Below are 18,820 nucleotides of genomic sequence, written 5' to 3' on the forward strand. Positions count from 1 at the left end.
CCTTTTCTCTGTAATAATAAAACAGTACCTGTACTTGATCCCAACTAAGATATAATTACCCCTTATTGGGGCAGAACAGCCCTATTGGGTTTATTTCATGGTTAAATGATTCCCTTTTCTCTGTAATAATAAAACAGTACCTGTACTTGATCCCAACTAAGATATAATTACCCCTTATTGGGGCAGAACAGCCCTATTGGGTTTATTTCATGGTTAAATGATTCCCTTTTCTCTGTAATAATAAAACAGTACCTGTACTTGATCCCAACTAAGATATAATTACCCCTTATTGGGGGCAGAACAGCCCTATTGGGTTTATTTAATGGTTAAATGATTCCCTTTTCTCTGTAATAATAAAACAGTACCTGTACTTGATCCCAACTAAGATATAATTACCCCTTATTGGGGGCAGAACAGCCCTATTGGGTTTATTTCATGGTTAAATGATTCCCTTTTCTCTGTAATAATAAAACAGTACCTGTACTTGATCCCAACTAAGATATAATTACCCCTTATTGGGGCAGAACAGCCCTATTGGGTTTATTTCATGGTTAAATGATTCCCTTTTCTCTGTAATAATAAAACAGTACCTGTACTTGATCCCAACTAAGATATAATTACCCCTTATTGGGGCAGAACAGCCCTATTGGGTTTATTTCATGGTTAAATGATTCCCTTTTCTCTGGACGTTCCATATATGATAGAAGCCGTGTGTAAAGCTAATGATTTATTACAGACACGTGATGCTGTTAAACCAACATGTACAGTAAGTTACACCCTGGGATTATTTGGCTGACAGACAGGTTAATGTAGTTGCTCACATACCTTTCCTTCCAGGAGATATTTTGGAAGTAATAATTCATGAGCTGCTTAATTGCCTGACAGATTAATTGGCATAAAATGTAAATGAGTGGCAGTTGGGATCCGGTTTATTGGGCCGGCAGACCTGTCAGGCAAGAAGCTTACACTCTAGAGAGCGTTCAGTGTCAGTTATATTGTTAGAGTCTCACATTTGTGCCGGGAAAATGAGTCATTTGTATCCAGTACATAAATCAATAAACACCCCACGATGTCCCCACTGATACAAAATGGGCTCCTAGGTTTATGGAACAAAATGGAAGGAGAGAATCCATTCTGATGCCTGATGTGAATCCACAGAAACATCTTAGAGAAGGTCCCTGTTGGCTGCTGCCGAGGTTTCATTTGGCGAAATAAAGAGGAGGGGGGGCTGCCATAAGCACCCCACTTTGTCAACTGGGACTCAGTTCTAATGTAACTGCCCCACACTATGCTGCCTTAACTGGGTTTATATATAAAACTGTCCAGTCCAGTGTTCTATTACAGAACCCCCCTGCCGCTACTTTCCCAGGGGCCCTCATCACCCACTTCACTTTGGTTACCTTACAACTTAGACTTTATAATGAAGCTTCCTACCCCAGACTCTCCATCAGCACTAACATCATCCAATGGAATGGGTCCAAGAACCTTGTGCTCCACCCCTTATATACACTAGGGAACTACAATCACTACCCCTGGGCCAATAGGGAAACCTCTGACCCCCAGGGCATGGGAAGTGGGATGGTTGACTCTCTCACACCCCTACACTAGACACATAACAAAATACATAGAACTTATTCTGTAAAAATTTGTATTCTTTACTTAATAAATAATAATAAAACAGTAACAGTTTGGGACTTTATGATTGCTCAGTGGTTTTGTGTCTGTTCTTCTTATTAGACCTCCAGATCATTGTATGGGTAGATGTTGGGTCCATGTTGGGTTTATTGGTTGGCAGTCTTAATGTCCAACAAAAGCTTGTTAATATTGAACCTAGAAAGGTCCCCGTTGTGTTGTACAAGGGAATGACCCCTACCCACTTCTGCAGAGAGTCCCATGTTATGGAGATGCTCATGAGGTGGCTGGTACCCGTATGTTGGTACAGGTTCTAGCTTGAAGTTCAGTAACCAAGACGTTACCAAGGGAGGTTATGGGTTTATTCTGCTTTACAGCAGGGATTCCCCTTGAATCTCAATAACATGGCTACCATGGCTGCCATTTTGAAAGGGCAACTCTTAAAAATACCATGGGTCTTGACTTCATTGAGAAGTTGGTGCTTTGGTTCCACTGAGAAGAAACAGGTAATAGGCGATTTAAATAGTTTGAAGAAAACATCAAGGAAGCTTGAACCCTCTGTAACCAACAGTTGATTTGGTGAAATGGATGAAAAACGTTTGGCTTATCAGAAATAACCGCGGAAGCCAATGAGTAGCTGGATAATCTCCACTTACATTGGCTACAGAGGCTCTGAGCAGAAATATTATTGGCCACTAATGAGTCTCATTTTGGACAAATGAACGACAGCATTAAATCAATCTCATTCTTTACAACGACTTCTCCGGGGTGCAGGTAATGGGGCTCATAATGGCAAGAAGTCATCTGCCAGTTGTCCAGTATAGTAACAGGCAGCCCGGAGAACATGGCCCTCATTACCGTGTCCAACTGAAGGGACAGCCAATCACTGCCGTGGGTGTACAAGTATCCCGTGTTACCAGACTTGATGAAGACCTTGGCTAGTGGATTCCGTTTCATTAGCCGCAGCACAGATTCCCGGATGGTACGGAGTCTCCTGATATAAAATCTAAGTGGTAGCGAGATATAATGGGCCAAGCAATTTATAACAACCACCAGCCCTTCTTTGCTGCCCCCTATCCTGTCCAGTTCATTGGCAATGTAATGCAACTCCTCCTTATCAGCATATAACATGCTCACTGGCTTCTGGTGGGCCTGCCATTGTACTGCAAATGTATGCGTTGGGTCTATGGCCAACTGTGGGGCTGGAAGCTTCATGTGGAGCTCTTGTCTCTGTAGCGCTGGAGCAGGCAGAAAGAAGAGAAAAGAATGGGCATTATGGGTACAGTAAGAAGGAGTAAGTCACATCTCAGTGTTAATCATTGTATCCTAGTTCTACAGATACACATTGGTGTTATATTTAGCTTTCCCTTTATTTTCTTTAGAGCCACAGAACATTTAGGAACAGTGTGATTAAACGAACAAAGAAGAACTGTGTTTCAGTAGGTAACCCCCTTCCCACCGCAAATGCTCAGGTCAAATAATTCAACATATCCAAAATGCTGAAAAAGCCAGCTGAATGGACAACCAGAAGGACTTGAAGTAGACAAAACACTTACTTGGAATAAAACTCAACAGAAAATCCCACCACTGTAGAGTCGTTGAGTCCCCAAACATATAAATGACCTTCCCGGATAGACAGTCAGTAACGTCAGGAGGAGTCGGGAAAGCTCTGTTCCTGCAGACACGGGACTGCCACAAGTCCTGGTAATAGAACCCAGAAGGCTCTGGGATTGGAAGCCCCGAAAAGCAAATTCCCCTATAATCTGAAAGAATCCCAATATAACATTGGACATAGCAATATGGTTCATAGACAGCTCTTGTACATCCAATAATAATACTGGACCCCCTCTCCTGAATTATCTTCCACCCACAACTCTCCAGTCTCTGGGGAATCAGATCTAAAGTTTTCCTCCTTAAAAAGGATCAGGTCCAACACTGGTCAGATCTATTAACATTTACCCATAGATAACTTAAGTTCTGGGGGTCCAGTCACTAAAGGTAAATAGAACATAGTGAGTAAGATACAATATTCCCATCATGCTTTTATGTCTGTATGTTTCTATATGTTCATTTATATAGCACTGTGCAACGGACCAAGTACAGAACCTGGGATAGAGAAGTGATCTTTGGCTTTGGCACCAGATGATCATTTGCAGGCCCAGATTTGTGGAGAGGCCACAAAGGCCCGGGCCTAGGGTGGCAAAAGTTTAGGGGCGGCATGCCGCCCGCCGCAATTAAATTTTTAAATTTTGCTCCTATACGGAGCAATGGGGACCTCTCCCCACTGCTCCGTATGGGAGATGAAATGTATGCGCATGCGCAGCTGATGCGGAGGGCGGGTTCGCGCATGCGCTCACTGTGTGGGGGGGCGGGGTTGGCGATAAACGCATGCGCACAGGGGGAGGCCGGAGGGGGTGGCCTCAGGGTGCCCGCGTCACAAATCCGGCGCTGATCATTTGTAACTTCCACACAATGCAGTCTCAGTAGGGGGCGCAGGTCGGGGGGAGATTGCAGCGGGTCCAACAGATTATGGGTGTGTAGAAAGTCAGTGATACAGGAAAACACAATACGTTCTATTATTTTAGAAGTAAGTGGTAGGAGCGAGACAGGATGGTAATTAATGAGAAAGGATGGGTCAAGCATGGTCTTTCTAAGAATGGGTTGACACAGGCCTGTTTGAACAGAGAGGGGAAAGTTCCAGAAGTCAGAGATGAATTATAGATGTGGAGTGCAAGCTCAGCGGCACAGTGTTCCCCCCACACATGTTCCATGTGGACCTGAAAGAGTGAGCTAAGGCTGGGAGGTCTATGGCAAGTATATTCCAAATGATCTCCTTTTGTTCTCCCCTATTATTCTAGTGGAGGATTTCCTGCCCAACATATTGGCTCCCCCCATACTCTGTGCCCTGTCCAATAAACAGACAGATCTAAACTTCTTGGTTCTTACTGGGAACCAAAGATAAAAGAGCTGACTTAATTCTACCTCTCCTGATTGGACATTAGCGTACAGTATTTGTGGCACATAGACATGGGGGTCACCCTCTACACACCCCAAAACCAAGAAATAATCTGTTACCCGTGTTGTTATTTTCTGGGGCCAACACCATAAATGCTCCAACTTTGGATGAAATCGGCTTCTCCTTTACAGACCTAGAAAAGCAAATACACATTGAAGTGAGAGTTGATTCTAGTTCTTTGCTTGATAGATAAATACAGCGATGCTGCTTGAACATTATTTCATCATTTCATTCCCCTCTAGAGCTGACAAAAACCCTTCCCCCTAATTGGCTCTTAGTGACCTTAATATCTTCCAAGCTTCCACCATTAATCCTCCAGAAGCCAAGATTTTTGCCTTTCAATAGTGTAGCCTTTAACAGTACACAATTCAGTAAACAATATTCTCCCAGGATTCCTTACACCGGCAGATACAATAGATACATTTCAGGAAGGGTCCTTACTGAAACCCAACAATACCCATAACTATGGTTTATCCAGGAACTGGTAGAACCAAGATTTCTTCTTATTTTCTAGGCTCCAGATCATGTCAGTGACAGAAGACTGGGATCTTTATGGACACTTACGTATCTAGCAATGAGGCTTCTTCTGGAGTAAGAATGTCTCGTGATGGTCCTAATGAATGTCCCTTATATGCATTGCAGGGAATCTGTTTTGGCTTCTTGCAGAACCATGACTCTCCCGTCTGTGGGTCAGGATATTCACAGATATCAGTTCCTGCCAGTTCTACATTACATTCCATTGTTTCGTTGGTTCCATCAAAGTATCCGTTGAAGTAGACCTGTTCCATGAGACAATAAGGGTTCCTGACTGTAGTACTACTGATGTATAGAAATAAAGTTTAATCATTCTGTGCCTTAACTATAGGTTCCAGCGCTACGGTGTGAGCTGCAGCTCTTTTTCCACTTTCTTGAGCTAAAAACTAGAATTATTTGGGCAAGGTGTATACTGTAAAACCAGAAGAGTATCCTGATATGGACCTGGAGGTACTAAGAACAAAGAAGTTACCAGAAGAGAAGACTTTCTACCTTGTTCAACCCCAGTACCTAGATTGGCTTGTCTATCCATATTGACCCAATGTAATTCCTGCAGCACCGAGCGGAGGATCCGGTACTGCAAAAAGTCCTACTCACCTTGTCAGGACGCGTCTCCCTCTTGTCTTTGAGGACGGCTATGGCCTCACTGGAATGGACAAGCCTTATGGAGATCTCCACTTGCCCCGGCCAGAGCAGCAGGAAGGAGGCCGTGTAGGTGCCGTTCCTATGGTCTGTGACTGAGCCGGTTACTCCTGCTTTCAGCGTTGGGGAGTGCAGTTTGGCCTGAAAGTAATCCCCTCCGTAGGCTTTTGGTCGGCCCCCGTGGTCCCGCGCTGTGATGAAAACTTCTAAATATTCTCCAACATAATAGGCGCCACGTGGGAACAGCAGCTGGAACTCTGTGGTCAATGGACTGGTGGAGAAATTATACTCTGTGGGGCCCGGAGGCGCGGGCCACTCAATCACCTTCATCAGGGTCTGAAGTTCTTGCTCCACTGCGGTGGGATAAGAAGACCCAGTGCCTTGGGTGGTGTTTGGGGTCTGAGGTTCTTTCTCCAATGAAGCAGGGGAAGAATTATTATGGGGGGCTGTGTGCAACCAATAATGCCATTGGGGGGTATGTGGAACCTTCATCCACAGGAACCTGAAAGCAAACTGGGGAGGGAGAATATTCATTAGACGTGGGCATTAGATTACTGACCCTAAAAACACTTTTGTAGAAACAGGTAATCAGCTTGAAAAAGGAACTAGAATGTTCTGAAAGCTTGCTATGGGTATCTTAGTTAGCCAATAAGGTATCACCTTTATACCACTTTTGTTATTTTTTATTTCAAAAGGGTTACCCTGTAAGCAGGAACAGGAGAAATCTCTTGCCTTAATTGGAACATTGCTCTTAATGCAAAGGTGCAGTATCCCAGGCCAACCAGTAAGATATTTGCTTTTAAACACGTGACCAGTAGGTTGCCTGCTGATTGGTTGGTATTGGTGATTAGACCTGTAGCAAACTATGCACCTGTTATTACATAACCCCCTTAGTTGCAATTTCTTAATCCCAAACACACTATTCTGTCACGGAATCCATCGCTATGTGAGAGTGTTGCTCGTAGCACCCCTGCTGCCCCGCTGTCTATACCTGCTGCCCCGCTGTCTATACCTGCTGCCCCCCTGTCTATACCTGCTGCCCCCCTGTCTATACCTGCTGCCCCCCTGTCTATACCTGCTGCCCCGCTGTCTATACCTGCTGCCCCGCTGTCTATACCTGCTGCCCCCCTGTCTATACCTGCTGCCCCGCTGTCTATACCTGCTGCCCCGCTGTCTATACCTGCTGCCCCGCTGTCTATACCTGCTGCCCCGCTGTCTATACCTGCTGCCCCGCTGTCTATACCTGATGCCCCCCTGTCTATACCTGCTGCCCCCCTGTCTATACCTGCTGCCCCCCTGTCTATACCTGCTGCCCCCGCTGTCTATACCTGCTGCCCCCCTGTCTATACCTGCTGCCCCGCTGTCTATACCTGCTGCCCCCCTGTCTATACCTGCTGCCCCCCTGTCTATACCTGCTGCCCCCTGTCTATACCTGCTGCCCCCCTGTCTATACCTGCTGCCCCCGCTGTCTATACCTGCTGCCCCCCTGTCTATACCTGCTGCCCCCTGTCTATACCTGCTGCCCCCCTGTCTATACCTGCTGCCCCCCTGTCTATACCTGCTGCCCCGCTGTCTATACCTGCTGCCCCGCTGTCTATACCTGCTGCCCCCGCTGTCTATACCTGCTGCCCCGCTGTCTATACCTGCTGCCCCGCTGTCTATACCTGCTGCCCCCGCTGTCTATACCTGCTGCCCCCCTGTCTATACCTGCTGCCCCGCTGTCTATACCTGCTGACCGCTGTCTATACCTGCTGCCCCCCTGTCTATACCTGCTGCCCCGCTGTCTATACCTGCTGCCCCGCTGTCTATACCTGCTGCCCCCCTGTCTATACCTGCTGCCCCGCTGTCTATACCTGCTGCCCCGCTGTCTATACCTGCTGCCCCGCTGTCTATACCTGCTGCCCCGCTGTCTATACCTGCTGCCCCGCTGTCTATACCTGCTGCCCCCCTGTCTATACCTGCTGCCCCCCTGTCTATACCTGCTGCCCCGCTGTCTATACCTGCTGCCCCGCTGTCTATACCTGCTGCCCCGCTGTCTATGCCTGCTGCCCCGCTGTCTATACCTGCTGCCCCGCTGTCTATACCTGCTGCCCCGCTGTCTATACCTGCTGCCCCCCTGTCTATACCTGCTGCCCCCTGTCTATACCTGCTTGCCCCGCTGTCTATACCTGCTGCCCCCCTGTCTATACCTGCTGCCCCGCTGTCTATACCTGCTGCCCCCCTGTCTATACCTGCTGCCCCGCTGTCTATACCTGCTGCCCCGCTGTCTATACCTGCTGCCCCCGCTGTCTATACCTGCTGCCCCCCTGTCTATATCTGCTGCCCCCTGTCTATACCTGCTGCCCCCCTGTCTATACCTGCTGCCCCGCTGTCTATACCTGCTGCCCCGCTGTCTATACCTGCTGCCCCGCTGTCTATACCTGCTGCCCCGCTGTCTATACCTGCTGCCCCGCTGTCTATACCTGCTGCCCCCTGTCCATACCTGCTGCCCCCCTGTCTATACCTGCTGCCCCGCTGTCTATACCTGCTGCCCCGCTGTCTATACCTGCTGCCCCGCTGTCTATGCCTGCTGCCCCGCTGTCTATACCTGCTGCCCCGCTGTCTATACCTGCTGCCCCGCTGTCTATACCTGCTGCCCCCCTGTCTATACCTGCTGCCCCCCTGTCTATACCTGCTGCCCCGCTGTCTATACCTGCTGCCCCCCTGTCTATACCTGCTGCCCCGCTGTCTATACCTGCTGCCCCGCTGTCTATACCTGCTGCCCCCCTGTCTATACCTGCTTGCCCGCTGTCTATACCTGCTGCCCCGCTGTCTATACCTGCTGCCCCCCTGTCTATACCTGCTGCCCCCCTGTCTATACCTGCTGCCCCCCTGTCTATACCTGCTGCCCCCCTGTCTATACCTGCTGCCCCCCTGTCTATACCTGCTGCCCCGCTGTCTATACCTGCTGCCCCGCTGTCTATACCTGCTGCCCCGCTGTCTATACCTGCTGCCCCGCTGTCTATACCTGCTGCCCCCCTGTCTATACCTGCTGCCCCGCTGTCTATACCTGCTGCCCCGCTGTCTATACCTGCTGCCCCCCTGTCTATACCTGCTGCCCCGCTGTCTATACCTGCTGCCCCCCTGTCTATACCTGCTGCCCCGCTGTCTATACCTGCTGCCCCGCTGTCTATACCTGCTGCCCCCCCTGTCTATACCTGCTGCCCCGCTGTCTATACCGGCTGCCCCGCTGTCTATACCTGCTGCCCCGCTGTCTATACCTGCTGCCCCGCTGTCTATACCTGCTGCCCCGCTGTCTATACCTGCTGCCCCGCTGTCTATACCTGCTGCCCCGCTGTCTATACCTGCTGCCCCGCTGTCTATACCTGCTGCCCCGCTGTCTATACCTGCTGCCCCGCTGTCTATACCTGCTGCCCCGCTGTCTATACCTGCTGCCCCGCTGTCTATACCTGCTGCCCCCCTGTCTATACCTGCTGCCCCCCTGTCTATACCTGCTGCCCCCCTGTCTATACCTGCTGCCCCGCTGTCTATACCTGCTGCCCCGCTGTCTATACCTGCTGCCCCCCTGTCTATACCTGCTGCCCCGCTGTCTATACCGGCTGCCCCGCTGTCTATACCTGCTGCCCCCCTGTCTATACCTGCTGCCCCGCTGTCTATACCTGCTGCCCCGCTGTCTATACCTGCTGCCCCGCTGTCTATACCGGCTGCCCCGCTGTCTATACCTGCTGCCCCCCTGTCTATACCTGCTGCCCCGCTGTCTATACCTGCTGCCCCCCTGTCTATACCTGCTGCCCCGCTGTCTATACCGGCTGCCCCGCTGTCTATACCTGCTGCCCCCCTGTCTATACCTGCTGCCCCGCTGTCTATACCTGCTGCCCCGCTGTCTATACCTGCTGCCCCCCTGTCTATACCTGCTGCCCCGCTGTCTATACCTGCTGCCCCCCTGTCTATACCTGCTGCCCCGCTGTCTATACCTGCTGCCCCGCTGTCTATACCTGCTGCCCCCCTGTCTATACCTGCTGCCCCGCTGTCTATACCTGCTGCCCCGCTGTCTATACCTGCTGCCCCCCTGTCTATACCTGCTGCCCCGCTGTCTATACCTGCTGCCCCGCTGTCTATACCTGCTGCCCCCCTGTCTATACCTGCTGCCCCCCTGTCTATACCTGCTGCCCCCCTGTCTATACCTGCTGCCCCCCTGTCTATACCTGCTGCCCCCCTGTCTATACCTGCTGCCCCGCTGTCTATACCTGCTGCCCCGCTGTCTATACCTGCTGCCCCGCTGTCTATACCTGCTGCCCCGCTGTCTATACCTGCTGCCCCCCTGTCTATACCTGCTGCCCCGCTGTCTATACCTGCTGCCCCGCTGTCTATACCTGCTGCCCCCCTGTCTATACCTGCTGCCCCGCTGTCTATACCTGCTGCCCCCCTGTCTATACCTGCTGCCCCGCTGTCTATACCTGCTGCCCCGCTGTCTATACCTGCTGCCCCCCTGTCTATACCTGCTGCCCCGCTGTCTATACCGGCTGCCCCGCTGTCTATACCTGCTGCCCCGCTGTCTATACCTGCTGCCCCCGCTGTCTATACCTGCTGCCCCGCTGTCTATACCTGCTGCCCCGCTGTCTATACCTGCTGCCCCGCTGTCTATACCTGCTGCCCCGCTGTCTATACCTGCTGCCCCGCTGTCTATACCTGCTGCCCCGCTGTCTATACCTGCTGCCCCGCTGTCTATACCTGCTGCCCCGCTGTCTATACCTGCTGCCCCCCTGTCTATACCTGCTGCCCCCCTGTCTATACCTGCTGCCCCCCTGTCTATACCTGCTGCCCCGCTGTCTATACCTGCTGCCCCGCTGTCTATACCTGCTGCCCCCCTGTCTATACCTGCTGCCCCGCTGTCTATACCGGCTGCCCCGCTGTCTATACCTGCTGCCCCCCTGTCTATACCTGCTGCCCCGCTGTCTATACCTGCTGCCCCGCTGTCTATACCTGCTGCCCCGCTGTCTATACCTGCTGCCCCCCTGTCTATACCTGCTGCCCCGCTGTCTATACCGGCTGCCCCGCTGTCTATACCTGCTGCCCCCCTGTCTATACCTGCTGCCCCGCTGTCTATACCTGCTGCCCCGCTGTCTATACCTGCTGCCCCCCTGTCTATACCTGCTGCCCCGCTGTCTATACCTGCTGCCCCCCTGTCTATACCTGCTGCCCCGCTGTCTATACCTGCTGCCCTTGCAACTTTATCTACTGTCCCTGAGGGCTTTTTTTGTGCCTTTATATGGGGGGCACAGAACCCCTCAGTGACTGCTAATATCCTTATCATTTACAGTAGGGGGTACATTATCCCTTATAATACATGAGTGATACTCAGAGTTCCCTGTATAACTCAGCCTGCAGCCTGCAGCCTTTATATGGGGGGCACAGAACCCCTCAGTGACTGCTAATATCCTTATCATTTACAGTAGGGGGTACATTATCCCTTATAATACATGAGTGATACTCAGAGTTCCCTGTATAACTCAGCCTGCAGCCTTGTGCCTTTATATGGGGGGCACAGAACCCCTCAGTGACTGCTAATATCCTTATCATTTACAGTAGGGGGTACATTATCCCTTATAATACATGAGTGATACTCAGAGTTCCCTGTATAACTCAGCCTGCAGCCTTGTGCCTTTATATGGGCACAGAGCCCCTCAGTGACTGCTAATATCCTTATCATTTACAGTAGGGGGTACATTATCCCTTATAATACATGAGTGATACTCAGAGTTCCCTGTATAACTCAGCCTGCAGCCTTGTGCCTTTATATGGGGGGCACAGAACCCCTCAGTGACTGCTAATATCCTTATCATTTACAGTAGGGGGTACATTATCCCTTATAATACATGAGTGATACTCAGAGTTCCCTGTATAACTCAGCCTGCAGCCTTGTGCCTTTATATGGGGGGCACAGAACCCCTCAGTGACTGCTAATATCCTTATCATTTACAGTAGGGGGTACATTATCCCTTATAATACATGAGTGATACTCAGAGTTCCCTGTATAACTCAGCCTGCAGCCTTGTGCCTTTATATGGGGGGCACAGAACCCCTCAGTGACTGCTAATATCCTTATCATTTACAGTAGGGGGTACATTATCCCTTATAATACATGAGTGATACTCAGAGTTCCCTGTATAACTCAGCCTGCAGCCTTGTGCCTTTATATGGGGGGCACAGAACCCCTCAGTGACTGCTAATATCCTTATCATTTACAGTAGGGGGTACATTATCCCTTATAATACATGAGTGATACTCAGAGTTCCCTGTATAACTCAGCCTGCAGCCTTGTGCCTTTATATGGGGGGCACAGAACCCCTCAGTGACTGCTAATATCCTTATCATTTACAGTAGGGGGTACATTATCCCTTATAATACATGAGTGATACTCAGAGTTCCCTGTATAACTCAGCCTGCAGCCTTGTGCCTTTATATGGGGGGCACAGAACCCCTCAGTGACTGCTAATATCCTTATCATTTACAGTAGGGGGTACATTATCCCTTATAATACATGAGTGATACTCAGAGTTCCCTGTATAACTCAGTCTGCAGCCTTGTGCCTTTATATGGGGGGCACAGAACCCCTCAGTGACTGCTAATATCCTTATCATTTACAGTAGGGGGTAGAAATGGTAGGTACTTACCCCAGCAATGAAGAGCAGACAGAGGAGCCAGAAAGGAGAAATCTGCAACCTTCTCACTGTACCCATTGCGGTTAGTAGGTAGGTTGGCAGGTAGGTAGGTAGGTAGGCAGCCCTGGGACACCAGTTCCGTACTGTGACCTGCCATACAGGAATGCTGGTTATTATGTGAGTTATTACTGTACAAACATCAGTCAGTGAGACCAGGATACAGGAGGAAATGTAACTCAGCGCTATTTCTCATTACAGTGACAAATTAATTCTTTATTTCTTGATCAAAGCACCATCTGCCGAGCACAATCCAGCACAGCAATAGTTAAAGAAGACATAAAACATAATTAAAAACCACTCCAATCCTGTAGGTAATTATGGTATTAATGTATTCTACTGTACAGCGCTGCGTACATAAGTAGCACTTTATAAATAAAGATATACATACATACATACATACATACATGGTGCTGGTTTTATTTTGGGCTAAAAGTTAATATTACCTTTATAAATGGCCCCTTTATTGGAGCTCCCTATAGATCCTCTCAGGTCCCTGTCTGGGTTTCACATGAGGGGTGGGCGTGTCCTAACGGTCCCTGCCAGAAGCACAATAGGAGGGGGAGAGCCAATCACAGCCCTGCAGTCACACAAGCACAGACAGGCTTCAGTTCCCTATCAGGCCAGCCTAGCTGCTGATTGGTTCCTATCCTACAGTGCTGCCGCCCCCCTGCACAGCCTGTGCACTGGCACATTCTTGATTCTCACACAATACATCCCATTTAACCTGTGATTATTCTCTCAGCAGCCCCTCCAATCCTAAGTACATTTTGTCAACAAAAATACATTCTGTATATGAAAATATCCTCCATGCACAAAAAGAATTTCTCTCGGGGTACATAAATTATTTGCGGTCATATACACAAATCAGGTTTGTGCACAAAAGGATATTATCCTATCACAAAATCCATTTTGTTAGTGCAAATGCCTCTCAAAGGTATAAAATCTATGAAACAGAACCAGGTTCTATCACAGGAAATGCTGAATCCATTCCTGGCAAAACTATTCGCTCTATTCGCAAAACTATTTCACTATTTGTCAAATCATCATCAATTTTGTCACCGCACATAGATTTTATATAATTATTCACAGAACTGATTTTGTGCTGTGATATTTCTTTTTTGCTTGTAGTTAATTTTACAGAATTAATTTTGCTGTTCTGTTTGTATTTCCATAGAAAATAATATGATTATATTGACATCAAAACATATTTTTTGCCATCAATAAATGTACTGTGCTCACAAAAAGGGTTTGTGTCAACACAAAATACAGTGCATGAAGTGTATTTGGCGTTGCCACCAGTTTCTCATTTTGTGATCTGAAATGTTTTTTTCTTACTTAAATTATGTTAAGTGGCCTATTAAAGAATCTCCCCAAACTGGAATATATATATCAGTAAATATTGCCCTTTTACATCCTTTCCCTTGAGCCGCCATTTTGTGATGGGCTGGGTGCTCCCTCAGAGATCAGCTGATAGGAAGTGATGCAGCTCTAACTGTAACAGGAAGTAGTGTGGGAGCAAAAGGCAGAACTCTGCCCATTCATTGGCTGATGGGGCCTAGCATGTATGTGTGCCTTGGCTTGTTTGTGTGCACTGTGACTCCTATGATCCCAGGGGGCGGCCCTTAGTGCATAAAATGGCAGTTTCCTATTTAGGATTACCCAATGGCACATACTGCTAATAAAGTATATTATATATATATCATATATACATATGAGTTGTTTATGCAATATATTTGTATAGAGACCTATATTGTTTGGGGTTTAGTTTTCCTTTAAATACAGTTTTTGCAAGCATAAGACAAAATGTAGCACTTTCTACATTCCAAAAATAAGGCAGAAGAAGCCATCAAAGAAAAGCCGAATCCCCTGCTGTGCAAGTTCACATTCCTCCAGGCGCCCCCTGCTGTCCAAAAGCAATATTACAAGCAAAGGAGGATATTTTTCCTGGTGACTGCAGAGAGATAAAGCAAGATAACGTGAGATAACGTGAGATAATGTGAGATTACCTGAGATAATGTGAGATAACGTGAGATAACGTGAGATAACGTGAGATAACGTGAGATAACGCGAGATAACGCGAGATAACGCGAGATAACCTGAGATAACGCGAGATAACGTGAGATAGCGTGAGATAACGCGAGATAACGCGAGATAACTCGAGATAACGTGAGATAACGCGTAATAATGCGAGATAATGTGAGATAACGTGAGATAACGTGAGATAACGTGCGATAAAGTGAGATAACGTGAGATAACGTGAGATAACGCGTGATAATGCGAGATAACGCAAGATAATGCAAGATAGCGCGAGATAACCTAAGATAACGCAAGATAACGCAAGATAACGCGAGATAACCTAAGATAACGCAAGATAACGCAAGATAACGCGAGATAACCTAAGATAACGCAAGATAACGCAAGATAACGCGAGATAACGTAAGATAACGCGCGATAATGCGAGATAATGCGAGATAATGCGAGATAGCGCGAGATAACGCGAGATGATGCGAGATGACGTGAGATGACGTGAGATAACGTGAGATAACGTGAGATAACGTGAGATAACGCGAGATAACATGAGATAACACACGCTGTCGAATTTGTAACTGGTTTAGTGTTGGGATAGCGAGCGCTTCATCTGTAGCTGAATCCAAAAGGAAATAAAGGCCATCTGAGTTGGACAAGACACGCTCAGGGGCAGTTAGATTAGAGCTTATACCCTATCCCTGTTTCCCATCTCATCACATGATAATGAATTGTTATTACATCATATTTACATCATGGACATTTCACAGGTTCCAAGAGACGTTTGAAGATCTGAGGATTTTTTCCCATGGACTTTACATCCCTGAGTTCCAAATAAAATTATAATGTGTCGAATGAATAGGGGGGATCCATTTCAGGGGGGTTATGTAAGAATTATAATTCCACAGCAAATGAAATGTACAGCTGCCAGTCACACATACTTGTAAGTTCATTTGGGAAAGGACTGAGCCTTTTAACATATGTTCTTGCCTTTTATAGATACTTGGGGGGTAGGGACATACTGACACCCGGCATATACTCTGGGGCATGAGGTTGTTCTCTCTCTCTCTTCCCAGGAGGGACAGACAGATGTCTCTCCCTGAGAGATGGGCACACACCCAGGCACACATCCAGGCACAAACACACACACATATATATGAAACATACACACATATACTCAAACATTATATTTATATGCATTAATATTATTCACTGTGAGCTGTCATGGGTATGTTTGACTGGCTCTTTGTACTTTGTAACTCCACACAATAAAGATATGTTGTTATCACCTTGGTGAGTGGTACTTGGACCATAATACTTACACAAAAATGCCAACAATGTGATCAAGTGTTGGGTGGGCCCACAGTAGGATGAGAGCATGAGCAGGACGCCAAGCCCAGCGATGGCCGTGCTGACCACGGGGAGCAAAGAAAAAAAATATGCTCCCTCCGAAGGTTATTACCCACCTGTGATACCCGAGGCAGTGGAGACCCAAGTCCTGGTACCTGATCAAGGCAGCGTGGTAGCTCCGGAGGAGGAGATAGCACTTGAGCTGAACCCACTGGAGGGGAACACCCTACCTTTACAAAGCCTGTAGTTGAGGGGCCCAAGAAAGTCACCCCACTGGAAATGGAGGGTAAGAACACTGAAGGTGTGTGACCTGCGATAAGCTCAGGAGAGGTCAAACGCGTTGCAAGGAGCTGACCTGGTGAGACTCAGGGAGGCGGCGATAGACATGGTGGAAAGAAAGGTCTTAACGAGGAGGCAGTAAGAGGCGCAACCACCGCTTACTGTGATAGGCTTCCACCAGAGGTATTAGCACCTTCGTCTTATCTACAAGCCCTCAAGGAGGGAGCCCACCCCATGGTGGAGACCATTGTGACACAAGGAGAGGAGGTAGCACTCCCATCTGGGAGGAGGACATAGCGAAGGCTGAAGCTGATGGAGCAGTCAGCACTCTGTTCCAGTTGTCAAATAACTTTTGGGCTCTTCAGAAGATAACCCACGAGGAGGAGGACTTCTGGGTGTTGCCCGGCCAGGCAGACCCAGATATATTCTGCAGGGTGTCCCATATTCAAGGTGTTCTGGCTGTGGGGATACTACATGCCCTACACACCCTTGTGGGTGTATGACAAGATGGAGAGCCCGGTGGATGGTTAGGTGGTAGACGGGATCACCGTAAAGAAAAAAGTATTGGAAATTCCCTCACCCATCCTGACCAGGCTAAGAGGAAGGTGGGCTGGAAGTTCGTCCAGTCCATTGAGAAAGAGTGGTGGTGGGGGCGTACCGTGTTGCGCCATACTGTGTACAGTTGCGGCCGCAACAACCCCAATCCAAGGTACTTCAGCGGAGCAAAAGTGGAGAAGTTGCACCGCAAATATTATGCATACTATGAGGACACCAAGGTGAGGTTCACCTATATGGTGTAAGTGGTAAAGACAGACTTGTTACTACTTCCAGGGGGGGGGCTTTTCTGTTGTTTTGTGTGGAGACCCCTATCAAACGTTGTTCTAGTGAGGTACAAAAGTTCAATTATTTAATTTGACGTTTGTAAAGAAACATTCCTAGCCCTTTGGTCTGAGCCACCCGAGGTAGCACCTCTGGAGTAAAGACTCCCTCATTGAGGGATAAAATGCTCTATTAATAGAGTCAACATTGTTTCAAGGGAAAAAGTTGTCCTCTCCAAGTTATTTCCCCCTTTCCCTTCTCTTAAGAGAACTGAGACTCTTTACTGAGAGAGTGAACTAAAGTAATATATTCCCTATCTTACAGCAATGTCAAGGGTGTGTGAAGGCAGCCACCAGCCGAGCAGTGACTGTTGAATTCATGTGTACTTTGGGACCCAAATTTAAATCCCTATGGTGGTAAAGTGCAGGGACTAGATCCTGAGGTATAGAGAGAATCCCACGTTTTAGCAGCTGCGTTCTCACCAAAGACTAAATGGTATATCAAAGAACAATAACAAAGTTAATAGGTTGAAGGGTTTAACAGAAAATATATATTTTTTTACATTTTCTTACAGGAAAGCCATTGTGCCCTTGATAATCCTCAGGTTGTTGAAGTGTGAAAGCAATTCTTGCATTGTATCTATAGTGATTTATGGTAATGGTTCTATAATCAACGGGGACGTTGATGTTTCTAAGTGGGGGGAGAGTGTAGGGACCCTAAGATTTAGGCCTCTTTGCCTGGGTTCCCCTTTAGACAAGCATGCCAGTGGGTGGTCTTTGTTGGGATGTGGACACCTAAGGGTGGCCCTAATGGTGTGTGTCAGTTTAGTTAATTCAGTTAGGTGGTTTATAGTGAAAGGATATATAGTGTTCAATAGTTGGGCTGCTTGAGGCCCCTCTGAGGAGATTAGTGAGGTTATCAGCTCCCGGCATTACTGGCCGTAGTTCAGGTACATTGAGTGGCTAGCTCAGGGCACAAAGAGGGGAGAGTATCTGGAGAAAGAGAAGCTCTTGATTTGGATATTAGGGAGAGATACCTGAGTCTGCATATAATACAACTGAATGCTGTTTGGGATAAATAAAGAAGTTCGTTTGGTTAATCAGCAATCTCAAGCCTCCTGGTCAATTCCTCCCCAGGCAGATTACCAGCAACCTGCTCAGCACTTACCCAAGGGGGCAGAAAGGTCCTGGGAATTGCCAAGTTTGAGGCCTACACAAGTCAACACAGCTCAAATAGCACTCACACTCAAGGATACTTATAGCCAACACTTTCGGGTGTGCGACATTAGTGACTCGTTTGTTTCCAGTACATAAATCAGATGTATAATTAATACCCCACGATATCCCCACTGATACAAAATGGCCCCTGGATTTATGAAACAAAATGGCTGAACTGAGTAGGAAGGAGAGAATCCATTCTGATGCCTGATGTGAATCCACAGAAACATCTTAGAGAAGGTCACTGTTGGCTGCTGCCGAGGTTTCATTTGGCGAAATAAAGAGGCAGAGGGGGGCTGCCATTAGCACCCCACTTTGTCAACTGGGACTCAGTTCTAATGTAACTACCCCACACTACGCTGCTCTTACTGGGTTTATATCTAAAACTGTCCAGTCCAGTGTTCTATTACAGAACCCCCCTGCCGCTACTTTCCCAGGGGCCCTTATCGCCCACTTGACTTTGGTTACCTTATGGCTTAGACTTTATAATGAAGCTTCCTACCCCATGTGCTCCACCCCTTATGTACACTATAGAACTACAATCACTATCCCTGGGCCAATAGGGAAACCTCCGACCCCCAGGG

The 18,820-nt window shown here is 48.0% G+C and overlaps 1 protein-coding gene across 1 annotated transcript; it reads right to left on the reverse strand.

Annotated features, from left to right (window-relative positions):
• Window positions 1-1,645: 1,645 nt before the first annotated feature.
• On the reverse strand, window positions 1,646-12,564 carry nxpe3l.3 (neurexophilin and PC-esterase domain family member 3 like gene 3). The gene is made up of 6 exons (XM_018095195.2): window positions 12,499-12,564; window positions 5,780-6,337; window positions 5,213-5,427; window positions 4,708-4,781; window positions 3,189-3,395; window positions 1,646-2,870 (listed from the first exon to the last, which is right to left on the reverse strand). The coding sequence occupies exons 1-6, from the start codon at window positions 12,562-12,564 to the stop codon at window positions 2,338-2,340; spliced, it is 1,653 nt and encodes a 550-aa protein (XP_017950684.2). The 3' UTR covers window positions 1,646-2,337.
• Window positions 12,565-18,820: the final 6,256 nt, after the last annotated feature.

This window comes from Xenopus tropicalis, chromosome 6 (genome assembly GCF_000004195.4).
Source record: "Xenopus tropicalis strain Nigerian chromosome 6, UCB_Xtro_10.0, whole genome shotgun sequence".
NCBI classification, from domain to species: domain Eukaryota; kingdom Metazoa; phylum Chordata; class Amphibia; order Anura; family Pipidae; genus Xenopus; species Xenopus tropicalis.

Coding starts and splice junctions, on each gene's coding strand:
- nxpe3l.3 (XM_018095195.2), bottom strand. CDS start 12,564: ATGGGTACAGTGAGAAGGTTGCAGATTTCTCCTTTCTGGCTCCTCTGT. Junction 5,428..5,779: donor GGGAGACGCGTCCTGACAAG/GTGAGTAGGACT, acceptor CTCATGGAACAG/GTCTACTTCAACGGATACTT. Junction 4,782..5,212: donor GAAGCCTCATTGCTAGATAC/GTAAGTGTCCAT, acceptor TTGCTTTTCTAG/GTCTGTAAAGGAGAAGCCGA.